General features: G+C 55.4%; 1 protein-coding gene across 1 annotated transcript; it reads left to right on the top strand.

The window, feature by feature from the left end:
* The first annotated feature begins 520 nt into the window (after positions 1-520).
* Peds1 (plasmanylethanolamine desaturase 1) lies at positions 521-17,840 on the top strand. Its single transcript, XM_040732938.1, has 6 exons — positions 521-739; positions 5,826-5,945; positions 14,147-14,238; positions 15,114-15,258; positions 16,121-16,333; positions 16,884-17,840. The coding sequence occupies exons 1-6, from the start codon at positions 616-618 to the stop codon at positions 17,003-17,005; spliced, it is 816 nt and encodes a 271-aa protein (XP_040588872.1). The 5' UTR covers positions 521-615; the 3' UTR covers positions 17,006-17,840.
* Positions 17,841-19,407: the final 1,567 nt, after the last annotated feature.

Below are 19,407 nucleotides of genomic sequence, written 5' to 3'. Positions count from 1 at the left end.
TGTCACAGTGACCAGAGGAGGTGGCACCCCAGCAGGTGGTCATGGGGGGACTTTTCAGCAGGCAGTATCACTAGTTATGCTCTTCGACTGGGTCTTGCAATGAATGTAGCCCAAGCTGACCTCGAACGCGAAACGCTCCTAGATAGTGAAATGAAACCTAGTGCGTGCAGCTGGTGTGCTGCCCCAACAAGTAGCTTCCCGGTTCCCCGTGATGGCGCTTCCTGCGGCTGCCGTGCACTCAGTAGGCGCTTCGCGGCGCGCCCAAAAGTCAAATCGCGGACCATTGCACGAACGCGTACTCCCTGGCTCCGGCGCCGCACGGGAGCCCGCGGGACGCACCGGGGACGCGCATACCCACCCTTCCTTCTGCGCCCAGCTGCGTCCAGCTGCGACCCCGCCCCCCGGCGCCGCGGTTGGCTGCGGCCCGGAGGTCTGCGATTGGCCGGGCACGGCGCGGGCGCGGGCCCCGATTGGCTGTGACGCGCGGCCCCGCAGAGGCCCCGCCCCGGCCGCCGCGCCCAGAGTCGGCCGGTCATTGGGCGGCGTGATCTCGCCGCGGTTCCGCGGCCGCTGCCGCCGCAAGCAGAGCGCAGCAGGCGGGCCGGGTGACGGGCCATGGCGGGCGCCGAGGACTCGCCGGGCCGGCAGCCGGAGCTGGATGAGGACGAGACGGCGGAGAGCCGGCGCTGGGGCGCACAGCATGCCGGTGCCCGTGAACTGGCGGCGCTCTACTCACCAGGTAGGACGGGAGGCGGGCCTTCGGACTGATGGGTGCTCGGCGCGGGGCCCGCCCTGACCGAACCCCAGACGGTCCGAACGCTCGGACCCCAACCCATCGGATCCGAATTCCAGCCCATTCGATGCCTCGGATTCGAATCCAAACCCATTTGGAGCCCACGGTTCAGAACTTCAACCTATTTGAATCTCACCCTGATCTGAACCCCAACCCATCCAAACTCCAGCCCACCCGAATTCCCGACATCCGAACTCCACCCAGAAACGAATTCCAGCCCATTTGGATGCCCTTGGATCTGAACCCCACGCCATCCGTTCCCTGCCCCCATCCCAACCCCAGCTTGCACCTTCAAACCGGAACTCCAGGGCTTCCAACTTGCAAAGAGCACCCCCAGGTCTAGGGACCCCACTCAGACCCCTTCCTTATCCAGAATCGTGAGTCATTGGGGCTGCAGAGACACCCCTAGAACGAGAAACAGCCTCATTGCACCTGCACATCCAGAGTCCTAGCCCCAGGGCACCTTGGGCAGCTTAGGAACCCCACCCTGGCCTGCCTTGTGTCCCCGGGTCCCTTTCCAAGGCTTCCGGTTCTCAGGTAACCAAGCCTCACACAGCTTCTAAACCACAGGCCCTGTCCCCCCCCTCCCCCGCGACGTTGGGACTCTGTACCCTGTGCTTTTTAGCTAGGCCCCTGAGTTGCAAACTGACCCACCGCCCAGTCTGGGACTATTAGCCCTCCAGCTGCTCTTCCCCCAAGCCCTGTCATGGTCCCCGCTTCAGTAGCTACAGTGAGTGAACTTATCCCTCCCACTCTCAATGGGACCGACAGCCTTCACCTCTTACTGGGAGATTGTAGGCAGCGTCTCAGACCCTTTTGAGTCCCTGTCTGGCTCTGTCCTCTCCCACATCTACACACTAGCCTCTAGGGGACTTTGTGGGTGACCCCTGTTCTCCAGCCCTTCACAACCCAGAGCCCCTTGCCCTGGCTCTCTACCCTAACTAGCTCTGACTCCAGCTCCCAGGGAGCCTCAGGAATTTCACCGGCTGGCTGGCCGGGTGTCCCCAGAGGTTGAGGAAATGCCTGTGCACTCCAGAGTCAGATGACAGCCGGAGGCCCCTGTGCCAGGGTGTCTGCATGAGTTGGCTTTGTTGTGCGACATTCTGCCCTCTCTCCTTTGCCTGAGCAGCTACAGGACACAGCCCTGACCTGGGTGGGGCTGAGGCCACTACTCCCAGGGCTTCCTGCCCTGGCTGGCATGGGCTTGGTGCTTTTTCAGCTATAAATGGCGTGTGACGTGGGGCCACCAGGTCTCTACGGGCTGTGCCAGCCTTGGGGTTCCAGTCTGTATGTATTCTTTTCTAGCTTTTCTTGGGTGTTTGGTCTGTTTCCCATGGGTGCTTGGCCCTCACCCAAGCCTCCGGACGTGCTCTCCTTGAGGGAGTCTGACGGTGGCATTCATATCGGTTAGCTGCATTGCTCTTCATTCCCTAGCCTTGGTTTCCTTCCTTCTCCACAGGCACAGCTGAAATTCCTCTTCCCGTGTCACTAGGATCACCCACTGTAAGGACACCCACTGCATGCCATTAAGCCTTGTGCACAGTAGGCAGCCCTGCAATTCGCCTGGCCCTCTGCCCTTCTCTGAGCTCGAAGCAAGCCTTGTCTTGCTGGTCCTCAGGCCTCTGGCCTAGCACCTTAAGGATGGATAGTAGAGATTGGTAGTGCCCAGGGCAGGCCTGTCCCCACAGCCTACTTCTGGCCCCAATTGTTCCCTCTTGCCTTTCCCTGGAGGTCACCTCGCACACCCTTCATGATTCTGTATCAGTCTCTGGCTTACTGGTCTTAGAAAATTAGCTAAACAGAGGCCCTGGGGCCCCAAACCCTCAGACTTTCTCCCTTGACCTGTAGAGAGGGAAAGACTGGTCAAACTGGTTCCTCCAAGTTCCTCTCAGGAGGTCTCTCTGCCCACGGAGCCTGCCAGTGGCCGTAGAGAGAGGTACCTTGACCCCTCTGGACCTGACCTGTAAAATGAGAGAACAGACTTGACGTATAGTGAGCCCCCATGGATAAGTTTATTCCAGTCCCTGTTCTCAGCCCTGAAGGCACCGCGGCAGGCAAGACTCTAGCTGGTCTTTTGGTTGGGGAGACAGGTATCAAGTCCCCACGTAAGGGAAATAGGGTCGTAAGTGCTGTGAAACAGAAGCAGCAGGGGAGATGTGTGTTGTTTTGTTCTTAAGATTTATTATGTAGGCCGGGCGGTGGTGGTGCACGCCTTTAATCCCAGCACTCGGGAGGCAGAGGCAGGGGGATCTCTGTGAGTTCGAGGCCGGGCTGGACTGATAGCTTGCTTCCAAAACAATACAGAGAAACCCTGTCTCGTAAAAACCAAAAAAAAAAAAAAAAAAAAAAAAAAAGATTTATTATGTATACAGTGTTCTGCCTACATGCATGCCTGCAGGCCAGAAGAGGGCACCAGATCTCATTACAGATGGTTGTGAGCCGCCATGTGGTTGCTAGAAATTGAACTCAGGACCTCTGGAAGAACAGCCAGTGCTCTTAACCTCTGAGCCATCGCTCCAGCCCCAGCAGGGATTGTTAAGGAGGGGGTGGCATGTAGAAAGCCCGGATGGGACCTCGGAGGAAGGGCAGGAGGGCAGGGACCGTGAGAGTGTATGAGGTCCGGAGAACGAGGTGGCTGTGTGCTTGGCACATCCGAGGAGCAGGAGGGAACCTGTGGGCTGGACAGAGTGGGAAGTTCCTGCGTCCCAGGACCGAGTTCTCGAGATTGCTGGGGCCGAAGGTGGTTCGTCGTCGTCTGGACGGCATTTATTGACGACTGACTTGTTCAGGCATTTCCCCCACGTGCCCTCATGTCTTGAACACAGTCCTGTTTGCGGTTAGGCTGCTGCCACTGTAGTAGGAAGGCTGGCAAGGGTAAACTGTGAACCTTTGACATCTGGCTTTTGGGGAACCCATGGCACCCCGGACCGCCTTGTCCATGTCTGTGGAGGGGTGGCCCTTCCTACTCCCATGTGGGTTACCGTGTACTGGGACAGAGATAAAGTGGGGATATATCCTGTTTGTTTCCTGGCTTTCACCTTGACTGTAGATGTTAGCCAGACGTTCTAGGACAGCAATAGAGCCTGTCTGTGGTGTTGGTGGCAAACACCTGGCCTAGCTGGGCATTGTTAACGAATGCAGAGGCAGGAGGATCTCTGTGAGTTTGAGGCCAGCCTGGTCTACAGAGCAAGTTCCAGGACAGGGTCCAAAGCCACACAGGGAAACCCTGTCTTGAAAAACAAAAAAACAAACCAAAACAAAAAAAATCACCTGGCCTAGTGTGTGTGGGGAGTTCTGAACAATGTGGCCGGGTGAACAGGATAGAAAGGGGTGGTCCCGAGTGAGGCAGCAGTCACCATAGTGCCTTGAGGGCTCAGCCATTGGGCTTAATTCTGTGCCTTGTTGCAGCCACGGAAGGTCTTATGCAGTGCTCCACCCTGGGTTTGGAGCCAGAAGCCACAGGTTGAGAAGAGCCTAGTGAGCTTGGTGGACCTCCCTTCCCTTCCTACCTACTTGGCCAAGATGGCAGCTCTCAGAGGTCCCCGGCTGCACCTGCCATGTGTGCCACTCACTTCACAGGTGCCCAGCTGGAAGGATGACAGAGCCCGAAGGGTGCTGCATCCGACTGCCCAGCAGCTTGGACAGCTGAGAGTGGCCTGACTTGGAGGCTGAAGTTGGACCCAGCTTCATTCCAGAATGGGCCTGCCTGAAGCCATAGCGCAGGGCCTGGGACCACTGTGTGATGCCGCTGGCCAGGCCTGGTTCCACGGCCCGGAGCTGATTCTGTCCCCGCTCAGTCTGGCTTTCTTCCTGGTCTTTCTCTCCCTGGCTCTTATCTTTGTGTGTCCCTGGTTTCTGCTTTCTCATCCTTTTTGTTCTGTGTCTGGTCCTGTCCTCTGTGTCCCTTTTGTTTTGTTTGTTTTCCGTGGTACTCGGGGAGGCCAGCAGGCGTGTAGTTACTGGGGGCAGGAAGGGGCACTAAACTGGCCCTGTGAAGTAGGTGGGCCTCCCTCCTCTCCCAGGTTCCGTCCCCACCTCATGTAGGCACCCAGGCCAGTGGACAGGCGGTCACTGTTGCACCTTGGCCCAGCTTATCTGCTCCTGCCACTCTAGGCCAAGAACAGGCTTCCAGGTGGAGGCCGGGACACCTGAGTCCTGAGTAAAGCCCTCCAGGACCCTGAGTCCTGAGTGAGGGCCTGCCGGGCTGATGCCTAGGCCACGACTTTAGACAGTTCTTTGGTCTCTCTGGCACTGGGAGGACTGACTGTCCTGGCTCTCACAGCCGTGGTGTGAGGTGCCAGCAGCATGTTAACATGTTGTACATGTTCTTGTAGATCAGAACTGAGGTCCGTCTGCAGCCAGGCCCAGGCCTAAAGTGAGTTTAAAGGGAGATACTCAGATTTCAGAGATGTTCTGTCCAACAAGGTGAGAACTGGGTTCTCAGGAACTGGAACCGGGACAGCCCAGGCCTAACAAGTTTCCAGGCAAGGACCCACATCCTACTTTGTACCTCAGTTTCTCTAACTGGGTCTCATTAGGGTTCCAAAACTCAACACCACAGAGGCTAGCCAGACACCCTGAAAACTGCCGGGGATCTGGAATCCATACCTGGAGTAACAGTAACAGCCCTATGCTCTCAGGGCTAACAAGAACTAGAATGTGAGTGGGTTTTGTTTTTTTGTTTTTTTGTTTTTTGTTTTTTTGGTTTTTTTGAGACAGGGTTTCTGTGTAGCTTTGGAGGTTGTCCTGGAACTCACTTTGTAGACCAGGCTGGCCTCGAACTCACAGAGATCCGCCTGCCTCTGCCTCCCGAGTGCTGGGATTAAAGGCATGCGCCACCAACGCCCGGCATCACTCAGGTTCTTGAAGGAGTTCCCAGAAAGCCTGGTGCTGTCTATAAACAGTTGACACTTGCAGGCCCAGCCTCAGGGTCATGCACCCTGGGCCTTAGTTGTGCTGTCTGCGAAATGGGTGGATGGGAGTGCTTGCAACAGTACGGTCTGTGCCTCACGCGGTCCTCCTCTCCCCACAGGCAAGCGCCTCCAGGAGTGGTGTTCCGTGATCCTGTGCTTCAGCCTCATCGCCTACAACTCGGTTCACCTCCTGCTGCTAGCCCGCTGGGAGCACACGCCCCTCGTCATCCTGGGTATTGGTGAGTGTCAGGGCCCCTCTGCAGTGTGTTTGCCTTTGGGCGTGCGTTTGTGTGTGTGTGTGTGCGCGTGCGTGCGTGCGTGCGTGCGTGCGTGCGTGCGTGCGTGTGTGTGTGTGTGTGTGTGTGTGTGCACTCGTGTGCATGCACTGTGAGTGCTCAGGGTGGTCTTGCATCAAGGACAGGCTATGGGAGCCCCACCTGCTCAGCTCCGAGCATACATCTAGAATGCAGCTGCCCCTCCCCTGTTCTCTTCTCCCTCTGCCCTGTGTGCTAACACGGTGGCCTTTCCATTTGACGCTGTTCATTTGTCGCTGTTCAGCCACACCCCACACACTCTCAGAATCCGTCATCATCGTCTCCCCCCCCCCCCCACCTCAGGGCCTTGTACAGGCTCTGGAGTCCTTCTTAGGACACCACGTGTTTGGTTTGGTTCCCGAGACCAGGTTTCTCTAACAATCCTGGCTGTCCTGGAACTCGCTCTGTAGACCAGGCTGGCCTAGAACTCACCGGCCTAAATCCACCGGCCTCTGCCTCCCGAGTGCTGGGATTAAAGGCGTGCGCCACTGCCCAGCTGACACCACACATTTGATCCCCAAGATATGTTGAGAGGTCACATGTTAGGCCCCTTGTGACGACCTCTCAAAAACAGCCCTGATTGAATGTGGTGGTGCGGGCCTTGAATCTCAACATGTGGGAGGCTGAGGAACACCTGAATCCAGGCCAGCCAGGTTACATAGTGAGACCCTGTCTCAAACAAATTGACGGCAAAGCCCTGCCACACACTGATTCCCTGGCCCGGCTGGGTCTCCCTCAACTCAGAAGTCAGATTGTTTTCCGTTTCATGGCTGGCACATATCGAGTGCCCAGAAGTGAAACGTGGCACTGTGTACTTGGAAGTCCTGGGTGATCCCCCTTGGCCAGGTGTAGGGGCTGAGACTCATCCTCTTGAGTCTCAGAGAAGGGACCTGCAAAGTGTCTGCCATGGCCGCGTGGCTGTCTGTCCAGCTGCATTCCTGGTTCCAGCCGTCTCAGTGCCCCTCCTCCCCAGCCTCTGCCCTCTGGCTGTCTCAGTGCCCCTCCTCCCCAGCCTCTGCCCTCTGGCTCAGGTGTGTATTCTCTTCCTTTGCTGAGCTCTGAGACTGGCCACGGGGCCATGGCACCCTTGGTCCTACCTGGCCCTCCCTGTGGTTTGGCTTCTCCAATCTCATTATAAGCATTCTGTCCGCCTAAGCCAACAGTGTACAGATCTGCTAATCAAGCCTTCTCAGCCCAGGACAAAGCTAGTACAGGGGAAGGGGTTAGCACCTGCTCTGTGCTGTGGAGCCCAGGCCCCACCTGCAGGAGTCCCATAACCCCTCACAGGAGCCCTTACCCCACACTTGGGTGGCTCCTACAGCCTTGGCTGGACTTACTGCAGCAGGTGTCACGAACATGGAGGTTGTGGCTTCTGTGGCCTTCTGGGACTGTAGGACAGCCAGGGGGATTCAGCTGTCCTGAGAGGGTGGGTGACTGGGAAGAGGTGGGGTGGGGGGCGGCATTGCCTACTAAACCACTGACCAAGACTACCTCAGCCCCTGCTCTGTAAGCACCGGCTGGGTCACTCCCTGAGTTAGTCACTTCCCTCGTAGCAGTATCGCACAAAGTGTTCGAGCACGGCCTCTGCACACTGGCCCTCACCTAGGCTCTGTGGCCACACTCTAGCCAAGGGTGGGTGAACACCCTGAAGTAGGCCCAGCTGTGTGCTGTCACCACCTCACTCCCGGCCTGGGACCTGGTTTCCACAGCTCCCACCCCATCTTCACAGCCCGTGCGGCCAGCTCTCCCATTGCCCCAGCTTCTGGGCTGATAAGGGCGAGTAATCCCCTGATAGTGGTGTTTGCACAATCCTTAATCGATTTAAATAGCTGCCCTGATTTGTCTGTTAACACGTGTGTGGCCGCCGAGGGCACTGTGCCAGCTGGTTCCTGTCTCTTCAGCGGTTCCCAATGCCCCAGGCAGCCCCGGAAATCAGAACGCAAACTGAAACGCTTCCGGTTGGTGAAGCCAGGCTTGAGTGATGCAATGCCTGAGAGCTGATCTAGATAAGGTCGTGGCTGCACACCCTGGGGAAGGAGAAGCAAGAGGAGGCTTGTACCGAGCTGCTGAGCACGAGCAAGGGCCCTGAGGCCGGTGCAAAGAGGCCTGGTAGCAGTTCGTTGGAGGGGATGGGCCGGCGCTAACCTGGGAGCCTTGGTCTGGACAATGGGTTTGTCTTCAGTGCTGTGGGGAGTCACTGGTGAATTTCCTAGGGGGAGGTGATTTCTGATCTGCCAGGGAGCAGATGGTGATGCTTTCTAAACTCAGGAGCCATGCACAGTCAGGCTGCTGTGGGGCGAGTGCCGGGTTCGGATTGATTCCAGGTTCAGCCCAAGATACGGTGGCAGAGGAGAAACAGGAGAGCAGAAATAGGTGTAGGATAGAGCTCAGGGAATGGGGAGAATGGAGAGGGCAGCCGGGGGACACCAGCCTGATGGTGCAGCAAAGGGACTTGACTCTGAAGGCCACCGGTGACTGTAACAAGATGGGGGCGTGGTCACTGACTGACGAACAAGCCCTCGTTCCCTTGGGTTGCAGTGGGTCCTGGAAGGAGCAGCTTGGTGATGGAGGAGGGTGCAGATCAGCACTTAGGTCAGGAGGTCACGCTGCTGAGCCTTCTGGGTTTTACTGAGCCTGGCTGATGTAGATGCTCAGGGTGTGTCTACCTAACTCTGGGTCTCTCACATGCTGCCCCTGGATAGAGCCATTCTTGTCCCCTTCTCAGCGCCTGCAGGGAAGGGTGGTGACCAGGCCGAAGCTGCTCCCTGGGTGAGCCAGCTGCCAGCTACCACCAGGGCTGGAACAAAGAGACTTCTGTGTGCCTGCGTTTGCCGCCCTGCCCCCGTTAAAGGAGCTTCGTGGGCTAGTGGGTGGCCTGGAATGGGTGCCCTAGAAACAGCTAGCAGGCCCCAGGAATTGAGAGCCTCTTCCTCACGTGGTGGGAAGGGATGCTCTCACCAGATTATTCCAGACACCAGTCCAGAGAAGAAAAGGCTCACACAGGGACAGAAGGCTCAGGCTCCTCGCACCTGCCACCAGGGAGCTCGTGCTGGAGCCCAGAGCCCTGCACCCCCACGCTTGTTTGGCTCGCTTCTGCGTGACTCCCATTTCCCAGACCCGGATGTGAGGCTGAGTGTGGGCCTTCCCCCCTCCACAGGTGGCCTTGAACAGCCCTTCCCTGCCCGCTTCAACCTCCAGCACCCTCTGGCAAGTCAGGTGTGATAGGGCCTATACTGGACATGAAGGGAGATTACACTGTTTTAGTAGATGGTTCCTCTGTTTTTGAGACAGGGTCATGTAGCCCAGGCTGGACCTTGAACTCCCGATCTCCCTGCTTTAACCCTCGGAGTTCTGGCATTATTCAGCGACTACTTCTACCATATTGGAATCAAACGAAGGAGAATCCAGGGCTTCGAGCACGTGAGACAGATAGATACACTACCAGCTCAGCTGCAGCCCAACAGTCTCTCTTTAGGCCGATTTAGATTCCAGGAGTGGTGGGAGGAAGCAGGCTCTTTTTTTTAAAAAAGATGTATTTATTATATATACAGTGTTCTGCCTGCATGTATCCCTGCACACCAGAAGAGGGCGCCAGATCTCATTACAGATGGTCGTGAGCCACCATGTGGTTGCTGGGAATTGAACTCATGACCTCTGGAAAAACAGCCAGTGCTCTTAACCTCTAAGCCATCTCTCCAGCCCAGGAAGCAGGCTCTTAAGCCCTGCATTTGTGCCAGTTAGTGCCCAGTGGGACTGCTTTGTGCCCCCACTCCGCCTGTGATCACATGCCTTTAGTTTCTTAGTCAGTGTCCCTTTCCTGTCCTAGGGTCCCATCTAAGGCTTCCACAATCTGGTTGCCACTGGGCTGTGGTAGTTTCTCAGCCATAAACCAGCCTAGCTTTGAATTCAATGTATAGCCCAGACTGGACTTGAACTCCTGGTCCTCCAGCCTCGGTGTCCTGAATGCTGGAGTTCCAGAGTGCACGATACACCTGCCTCTTGCTTTGAGCAATGCTGGGGACGGAACTTCAGGCCTTCACAAGTGGTCTGCCTTCCTCTGACCCCATACCAACCATCTTGGCTGGTTCGGAATGACCTAGGGTGACTCGGGGTCTGAGGTGGCATGGGTCATTTTACCATCAAACAGGTCAGTGTGGCTTGCCTGTGAGGTCAGTTTGCCCTGCTCCAGGGAACGCCCAGGTTATCTCCCATACTGCTCTCCCGCCTTTTGGGGAGGCAGCCTCACCGCCCAAACTTAGGTGCAAGTGAGGCTGGCACAGTGCATTTTCCCTTGACTGCATTCCCGAAGGCCACCCCGTCCTGACTTTCTAACACTGTTGTACCGTGCTCTGACTGCAGAGACTTAACTGCTGAGGACATTTGAGGGGAGGGAACGTGCCCACAGGAACCTAGCTTTGGCCCTCAGGGATTAATGGAGGTGAAACATGGATGTCTGTGGTGTACTCTGGTTCAAAATCAAAAGTGTCAACCCCAAAAGGAAAGAAAAAAGGGGGAAAATCATTTTTGACATGTCATGCTTTTAATGCCAGCACTTGGGAGGCAGAGGCAGGAGGATCTCTGAGTTCGTCTACATAGCAAGTTCCAGGCTAGCCAAGTGGTGAAACCCTGTCTTAAAAAAAGAAAGAAGGACTGGAGAAATGGCTCAGAGGTTAAAAGTACTGGCTCTTCTTTCCGAGGGTCCTGAGTTCAATTCCCAGCAACCACATGGTGACTCACAACCATCTATAATGAGATCTAGTGCCCTCTTCTGGCTTTCAGGTGCACATATAGACAGAACACTGTATACATAATAAATAAATAAAATCTTTAATTTTTTTTTTGAAAAAACAGTGTCAGTCTGGAGGTTGGACAGTGGATAAAGTACTTGCTGTATTGAGTGTGAAGATCAGAGTTCAAATCCCAGCACCCATATTAAAAAAATCCAACTGGTTATACCAACCTACCTGTAATCCCAGCCCTTATCTCCAGGGCAAGCAGTCTTGCTAGACTAGCCAAAGCTGCAAGCTTTGTGTTCAACTAGAGGTCCAGCTGCAGTAAATATAGGACTCTCAGCATCAGTGCCTGTCCGAGTGTGGTTGTACACCTGTCATCCCGGTAAAGCCAGGCAGGGCTGTATGAGTCTCTGCCATCTTCAGCTACAGGAGTGAGGGAATCTGGGACGGCACAGGCTTTTCCGTGAATGAGCAATGCAGCTAGAGTTCGGTGACAGTCCGATGGAGGGCTCTGCATTTCACCCAGATGAGAGAACTGTACTCAGCAGCAAAAAGGGAAATGACACATGACACATGAATGACTCCAGATGAGCTACCCCAGTGAAGCAAGTGAAACCCAAAGTTCTTGCAATCAAGGTATTGCGGGAATAGCATAGGCCTGCCCCTCACCCCCGGGTGCTGACACATGGCCTGTGGCTGCCCTGTGATGTTGACAGGGTTGAGCCATAGCAACAGAGACTGCGGTCACAGAACCTGGCAGACAGCCTGGGTGTCTAGCTCTGTATAGAAAGATTGCAGGTATGGTCAGAGCTGCAGCCTTGTGTGAGGAGGCCTTGAGCCACACAGGCCTTCACTGCCGTGGGTGCGGGTTGGGGCAGTTATAACCAGATGTGAGTGAGCCACAACTGGGGAGGGAAGAAGTTGCTGCATCCACGCCCTATTCAACATTCAGGACAAGAAGCCTGCACTCTGGCTCCCCACCATGCTATACCCACAAGCATCCAGTGTTCTCCACAACTGTTTGTCATGAAGACAGTGTTTAGCTCTTTCAACCTTATGACACTGGGACAGGCCTCTGGAGAGACATCACAGAGTAAGAATGCTGAACCCAACGGAGGCAAAGTGGCTAGAGGTGGGACCCCAACCTTCCCTTGCTCAGAGACAGTGTGTCTCCACCATCGGTGGTTTGAAGAAAAATGATCCCCATAGGTCCATAGGGAGTGGCACTATTAGGAGGTGTGACTTTGTTGGAGGAGGTGTGTCACTAGGAGGCTGGTTTTGTTGTCCTGAGTGCTCAAGCCATGCCCAGCATGGCAGTCTCCTCCTGTTGCCTGTGGATCTAGTTGTAGAATGCTCAGCTACCTGTCTAGCACTGAATATGCTGTATGCCACCATGCTTCCTGCCATTGATGATAATGGACTAAACGTCTGGACTCTAAGAGAGCCCCGATTAAATATTTTCCTTTATAAGAGTTACCATGGCTGTGGTGTCTATTCACTGCAAGAGAAAGCCTTCACTAAGACAGAGTGATAGGCCAGACCATGTTTTTGTTTGGAGGAATGTGGACTTTGGGACTTTAGGAAAGCAGTGGAATGCTTAATGGAGGACAGTGGTGCTGAAGGTGGTTTGAACTATGAGGACCTGGATCAAGAGGATTTAGAGGAGAGCAGTATTGGTGTGTGGCCTAGAGACCCTTCCTGTGATATTTTAGTGACGAAAGTGGCTGATTTTTGCCAGTGTTGTCTGCCTGAGGCTAAAGTGAAGACTTTTGGATTAAATTGCACTGGCAGAGGAAATCTCCAAACAGCCTAGCATAGCCTCTGTAGTGTGGTTATTAGTGATAACTCTAGTGAAGATTTGTAATGAGAAGGAGCAAGCCGAGCAAGGGAAATACAAGCTGTGCGGTTCAGGGGGAAAGGGGCACCAGATGTGGAATGGAGCAAAACTCTGTGTTCAGACAGATGAGCAGATTGGAGAAAAGCCTGATATTGGACGCATTAAAGGGAACGGTGAGACTCACCCAGCTAAGCATCCACTTGTGAAAATGACTTAAAGAAGAGCTAGGGTGGCCGGGCGTTGGTTGCGCACGCCTTTAATCCCAGCACCCGGGAGGCAGAGACAGGCGGATCTCTGTGAGTTCGAGACCAGCCTGGTCTAAAAGCTACCGAGAAACCCTGTCTCAAACAAAAAACAAAACAAGTGTGCAGAGGGCAGGTGTGCTTGGAGGCACGTGAGGAGAGGTGGGGAAGTGTGCAGAGAGGATGTGACGTCCCAGTCATGTGGTCTCAGGGAGGGGTGGAGGGGGGAGCGCTAAGCTGCAGTGAGCGCTGCACTGCCCCAAAGGGAGAATGTTCCAGGCAGAGAGGAGCAGCTAGGGCAAAGGCTCGGGTGACAAGAAGCTGCAGGGAGCATGGGGAGAATGGTGGGGGACACTACTGGTCACCCAGCCTCAGTTTCCCCGTGTGTACATGGGTCCTGCGGTGCCACATCTGGATCTCGAGGCAGGCTAAGAGCTGTACCACGCGCTGTGTGTTTGGCCCGGGCCCATTCCTTCTCCAGCCTGCTGTTCACTTCTGTCCAGCGAGCTAAATGCTACCAAGGGAGGGAAAGAATCCACTGAGACCCGCAGACGAAGGGATAAGCCAGGCCCACACAAAGGGCCGTGTCCTGCTGCGACAGCGCGTGATAAACGGTCACCGCTGCCTTCTTGATCACCTTCCCCGCTCCCACCTTACAAGAGGAAGCTGGGACACAGAGGTGTTAAGCAACTTGTACAATGTCACACAGCTCATGAGTGTCGGAGGCAGGAGTCCAGATCTAAGGCCTGTGGTGGCTGTCATTGGCCTTGCCGGGGTACCCCAGGCTAGTTCTGAACAGACAAAGGAAAACCCCAAAGGACCGAGTCCATTACTGATAAAAGCTAGGTGGGATGGACTCTTGTTTGCCAATGAGGCGTTACTTTTGTTTGTTATAGCCCAGGCTAGCCTAAATCTCTAGATCCTCCTGCCTCGGCCTCCTAAGTGCTGGGATTCTAGGCAGCTCAGCTGGCGTCCTTCCTGATACCGAAGACGTTTATGCAGCCTCACCACAGCTGTGTGGGCTTCGGTGGGTGGGGAGGAGGAGCCACCACTCTCCTACAGAAATGCAGCTTCTCTGAGCATGCCCAGTGTGTTCTGTCTAGGGACCAGGGCCAGGAGTGCTGTGGTGAGCCTCTGTCCACTGGGAAGGGGCAGATGCTTCCCTCTTGGATGGGTGGGTGGGTGGGTGAATGAATGAATGAATGAATGAATGAATGAGAAAGCAAGCGAGGGAGTGGAGGACTAGCCCCTGGTGGGAGGGTCCAGGATGTCTCCACATATCCCTGCCCTGGCTGACACTCTTGTTGCCCACAGTTACAGGGGCTCTCGTTGCTGACTTCCTGTCCGGCCTGGTACATTGGGGTGCCGATACGTGGGGCTCTGTGGATCTGCCCATTGTGGGGAAGGTGTGTATGCTAGGCCATGTGACTGTGAGTTAGCTCTTTCCTCTCAGAGCCTCGGTTACCTGATCCCGTGCTCCATGCCCTCTTAGGCTGGTCTGAGGATCCCTGTGGTTGGTGGCAGCGCAGATGTCAGTGGGCAAATCAGAGAGAGTCAGGGAGTCTGCCCTGAACCAGGGCCTGGCTAATCCTCCTGTGTCCAGATTTTAAGCTATTAATTAGGCTGTCTGAGCTATGGCAGAAAAGTGAATCCCAGCTGGTTTCATCAGACAAGGTTTCTGACTCATGGCAGTTGCCGAATTAAAGCCCCATGAGCCAGAGCGACCACCTTTTCTGATTGGTTTCCCCTGCTGAATCCATGCCTCCGCTCCTGGCTGCCTAGAGAATTCTTTCCCCTAGCGGCAGCCAAACCCCCAGAGCCTGACGTCATTGGTCCAGCTGGCATCACACTGCCCACCCTGCAGCCAATCACTGCCAGGGAGATGGATGCACTCTGGTTAGCCATTCCTGGGTCTGTGCTCACTCAAGGCAAACTCCACTTAGCAGCATGAACCGAGAGACAGAAGGCTGCTTCCGGAAGCAGCACCAGGTAGACAGGGTCCCCTTTGTTTATGTGGGGCCTCTTCACCTACTTCAGGGTGCATGTTGTCTCCAAGGCCCTTGCAGTATGGCCGGGGGGAGACTGAGGCCCAGAAGGATTGGGGGAGTCCCCACCAGTGTCTGAAGCCATCTTGCACTACAGCCTGCCAGACCTCAGCCCAGGCAGGGTCTGTGTCAGTAACAAGCTACAGGAGCAGAGCCCAGCAGTGTGTTTGGGGTCTTCAGGGTACGAGCTGCCTTTGACTGACTAGGAGACTACACCTATACCCTATCCACCCCAGGCCTTCATCAGGCCGTTCCGGGAGCACCACATCGACCCTACAGCCATCACGAGGCATGACTTCATTGAGACCAATGGTGACAACTGCCTGGTGACGCTTCTGCCGCTGCTGAACATGGCCTACAAGTTCCGAACCCAGAGTCCAGGTGAGGCCTGCAGCCGGGGTTCCTCAAAAGGAGCACTGGGGGCAGAGGCTCCTGAGAGCCTCCAGGGTATGTGGGGGCCGGGCCACCTGTGTCAGTTAAGTATTCTCCCTTAGCAGGGTGCATGCAAAAGTTGGGTACTTGACCTCATTCCCAACTTCTCAGAAGTCCCCGGGGTCCCCCTGCCTACCTCCTCCTGGAGCTGCTCGTGTGGCTCACTCCCCGGGAGTCACTGCTGGCCCACCCCGTGTTCTGTGGCATTATTTAAAGGAGAGTGTGCTGTGAGAGCCGGGGTTAGACCTGGTAGCTGAGGGCTAGCCTGCCACATGCAGACCTGAGAGGAACAGAGAGTCTGCCCACAGACAGGGCTGCTGTGCTGCTGGACCCCACCCCTGCTGACAGTCTCCCAGCAGCCCCTTCTCCAGACACCCACCTCCCTTCCCCCATCCATGAGCCAGACGGAAGCCAGCAAGTGAAAACTCTTGGAAGGCCTTGCTCTGGTTTTGCTTCCTTCCAGAGAACTTTGTGGAAGACCCAACAGAGACAATCCCTGTCCCAGACCCTGCCCTGTGTCCCTGGCTCTGAGGATGTCTTTCCTCAAGCGTGTCCTTATACATGAGTGTCCTCAGGTCCTACCTGCTTCAGGGAACCTGGCCCAGAGCTCCACCCCATGCTCACACCACCCACAAGTGTCAGCAGAAATCAGAATCCAGCCCCACTCTTAGCCCATACCTGCTAAGAGTGGGGCTGGATTCTGAAGCCTTCTCGGGGAAGGATGAGGGGAGCCTGGGTGCCACCTTATGTGAGAGCTGGCTGGCAGGTGGGGTGGCTACCTAGGTCCCATGCCCCTGCCCTTCCCCTGCAGAGACCCTGGAGCAGCTGTACCCCTGGGAATGCTTCGTCTTCTGCCTGACCATCTTTGGCACCTTCACCAACCAGATCCACAAGTGGTCACACACGTATCTGGGGCTGCCCTACTGGGTCACTGTCCTGCAGGACTGGCACGTGATCCTGCCACGGAAACACCATCGCATCCACCACGTGGCGCCCCACGAGACATACTTCTGTATCACCACAGGTGCGTGGTGCCATCCCCAAAGTCGGGGGGGGGGGGGACGAGGCATATAATACAGCCCTGGCCTCCGCATTGTTCTCAGAGTGCACATATATTAAGCACCTGCTGTGTCCCGGGCACTCTTCTGGGTGCGAGGACAGGGCCATGAACACATCAGAGCCCCCTCCCCACTTCAAGCTGCTGTGACTCCAGATACTCAGCCCAGCCAGCAGACAGTTTACTCAGGGACTGTTTACTGCACTGGACTTGGGATCTGGCAGCAGTGAGCAAAACAGTGGGCCTTTGTGATTGACAGGTGGAGTGTCACACTCCTTTAGCCCAGCACAGAGGAGGTGAATCTGATTTTGAGACTATCCTGGTGTACATAGTGAGTTCCAGGACATCCAGGGCTACACAAAGAAACCCTGTCTTGGGGGGGAGCGGGGAAATAAAAACAAAAAACAGTGGAAATCCCCTCTCCCCTGTGCCCACCTCCTTCAGCTTGTCTCCTGAGGGCCCCACGCAGGCAGGCTGGCTCTCTCCTCACTTCACCTCCTGGCTGTGTCTTCTGCAGGCTGGCTCAACTACCCCCTAGAGGTGATAGGCTTCTGGCGTCGCCTGGAGGACCTCATCCAGGGCCTGACAGGTGAGAAGCCTCGGGCAGACGACATGAAGTGGGCCCAGAAGATCAAATAGCGTGTTCAGCTGCCTGGTCGCCGAGCTTCCCCAGCCTGAACTGAAGCCATCTGCCAGATTCTGGCCTCTTTGAGCTGCCCTTCCCGTGAAGAGGAGTCCCCTGGGCTGCGCCCGGGCACCCCCAGCCCACCCCCAGTGACCCAGAATACTTGAGCCACCAAGTTTTCATTTCCTCTTTTCTTTCCGTGGGCCTTCCTGGCCATCGAGCTGCTCTGAGGCCAAGCCTGACTGCAGAAGGGGACCCCTGTCCTGCTGGCCAGCCCCGCCCTGCACGCCTGCCCCCTGCCATGGCCCTTGCTGGTGTGGGGGTCGCTGACTCACTTGGTCTGTCCCCAGTGATCCAGAGAGCCCCCACGACATTTAAATGTCCCTGCATTATGGTCCTCCCTCAGCCCTGCAAACTGACCCCAGAGGCCTAGGTGGGCAGACCATTCCAGCTGCCACCTAAGGGGGGCAGAGTTGGGCAGTGGGCAGCGGACAGGGACAGGCCAGAATCCCCTGCCCGTGTAGGGATGCTGTTCCCCCCCCCGCCACGCAGCTCTTCTCTCCACATGTCCAGCCACATCTGAGGTCTCAGTATGAAGACGACTTCACAGGGCACAGCTCTTGTGAAGGGCTTGGTCATTTGGGGAGGGGAGACTGTCCCTTCTGGCCAGTGTCAGAGGAGGAAGGAAGACTAGGGCTTTTTTTATTTTTATTTTTTTTCTTAATTTTTTTTTAAAGGTGCTTGCTTGTCAATGTAAATAATAGAAAGCCTTAATACCTTTCTGTAACATGGAATAATATTTTAATGTCATGTTTTTGATGTATATAATATATTTATAACAAAGAAGAAGTCTCCTTAGCCCAGGCTGCCTCATGATGTCTCCAGATGGCTGCACAGAGGGGGTTAGCTCTAGCCTCAGGGAGGGGCCTTTATCCCTCACACGGTGACATTTTGCTTTGTTTAGACTTATATATTTTATGTGTTTTGTCTGCGTGTGCGTGTGTGTGTGTGTGTGTGTGTGTGTGTGTGTGTGTGTGTGTGTGTGTGTGTGTGCCCTATTTGTGCTTGGTGCCCACAGGGATCACAAGAGGGCATTGGATTCCTGGAACTGGAGTTACTGATGCTTGTGAAACATTTGTGGGCGCTGGGAGCTGAACGAGGGCCTCTTCACACTCTTAACCACGAACTTTTGCTTTTGAGGTAATGTGTCATACACTCAAGGTGACCTCACACTTTTTTTTTTTTTTCGAGACAGGGTTTCTCTGTGGCTTTGGAGGCTGTCCTGGAACTCGCTTGGTAGTCCAGGCTGGTCTCAAACTCACAGAGATCCGCCTGCCTCTGCCTCCCGAGTGCTGGGATTAAAGGCGTGCGCCACCACCGCCCGGCGACCTCACACTTCTTATGCAACCAAGGTGGCCTTGAATTCCTGATCCCTCGACCCTCACCTCACAAATGCTGGGGTTACAGGCGTGTGCCACCATTCACAAGGCAGTGATCTTTCGCAAGGGCCTGCCCAAACTCCTTTAGGGGTCCTCACCGCCTGAGTGTGTCTTAACGGGCCTGCACGCAGACCGGCAAGGACCGGACCATTGTGGTGGGAGCTGACCTCCCGTAAAAAGACAATAAATGCAGAGGAACACGGTGCAGTTTCTTTTTTTATTATTTTTTTTTTTTTAAGGTAGGGTTTCTCTGTGTAACAGCTCTGGCTGTCCTGGAACTCTTTGTAGATCCTCCTGCCTCTGCCTCCCAAGTGCTGGGATTAAAGGCGTGCGCCGCCGCTGCCACCACCACCACCACCACCACCTGGCTTTATTACTTTGTTTTTGATTTTTGTTAAATGTATTTATTTTTGAGAGGCCGTGTCTCATTATGCACACCTGGCTGGTCTAGATCTTACTATGTAGACCAGGCTGGCACTCCCATCTCTGCCTCCTAAATGCGTGCGCCTGCATTCCCTGCTCACGGTGACTTTCATGTGGTCGTCCGAAAAGCAGCTAGCTGAAGCTGCCTTGGAGAAGCAGAGTGGAGGCTGCTGGGAGCCTCTGAAGGAGGCCGTGTGAGCAGAGAGCTGGAGGAGGGACAGGTGGCCTGGGTTGAACAGAAAAGGACCCTGAGACAGCAAGTGCAGAGGCCCTGCAGTAGGGATGAGCTTCAGGGTAGGGATGCTGAGGCCCTGCAGCAGGGATGAGCTTCAGGGTAGGGATGCTGAGGCCCTGCAGCAGGGATGAGCTTCAGGTTAGAGATGCAGAGGCCCTGCAACAGGGATGAGCTTCAGGTTAGAGATGCTGAGGCCCTGCAGCAGGGATGAGCTTCAGGTTAGAGATGCTGAGGCCCTGCAGCAGGGATGAGCTTCAGGGTAGGGATGCTGAGGCCCTGCAGCAGGGATGAGCTTCAGGTTAGAGATGCAGAGGCCCTG

This window comes from Mesocricetus auratus, unplaced genomic scaffold (genome assembly GCF_017639785.1).
Source record: "Mesocricetus auratus isolate SY011 unplaced genomic scaffold, BCM_Maur_2.0 Super-Scaffold_100028, whole genome shotgun sequence".
Classification (NCBI taxonomy): domain Eukaryota; kingdom Metazoa; phylum Chordata; class Mammalia; order Rodentia; family Cricetidae; genus Mesocricetus; species Mesocricetus auratus.
This window is presented reverse-complemented; position numbering and strand designations above follow the sequence as displayed.

Coding starts and splice junctions, on each gene's coding strand:
- Peds1 (XM_040732938.1), top strand. CDS start 616: ATGGCGGGCGCCGAGGACTCGCCGGGCCGGCAGCCGGAGCTGGATGAG. Junction 14,239..15,113: donor ATCTGCCCATTGTGGGGAAG/GTGTGTATGCTA, acceptor TATCCACCCCAG/GCCTTCATCAGGCCGTTCCG. Junction 16,334..16,883: donor ATACTTCTGTATCACCACAG/GTGCGTGGTGCC, acceptor TGTCTTCTGCAG/GCTGGCTCAACTACCCCCTA.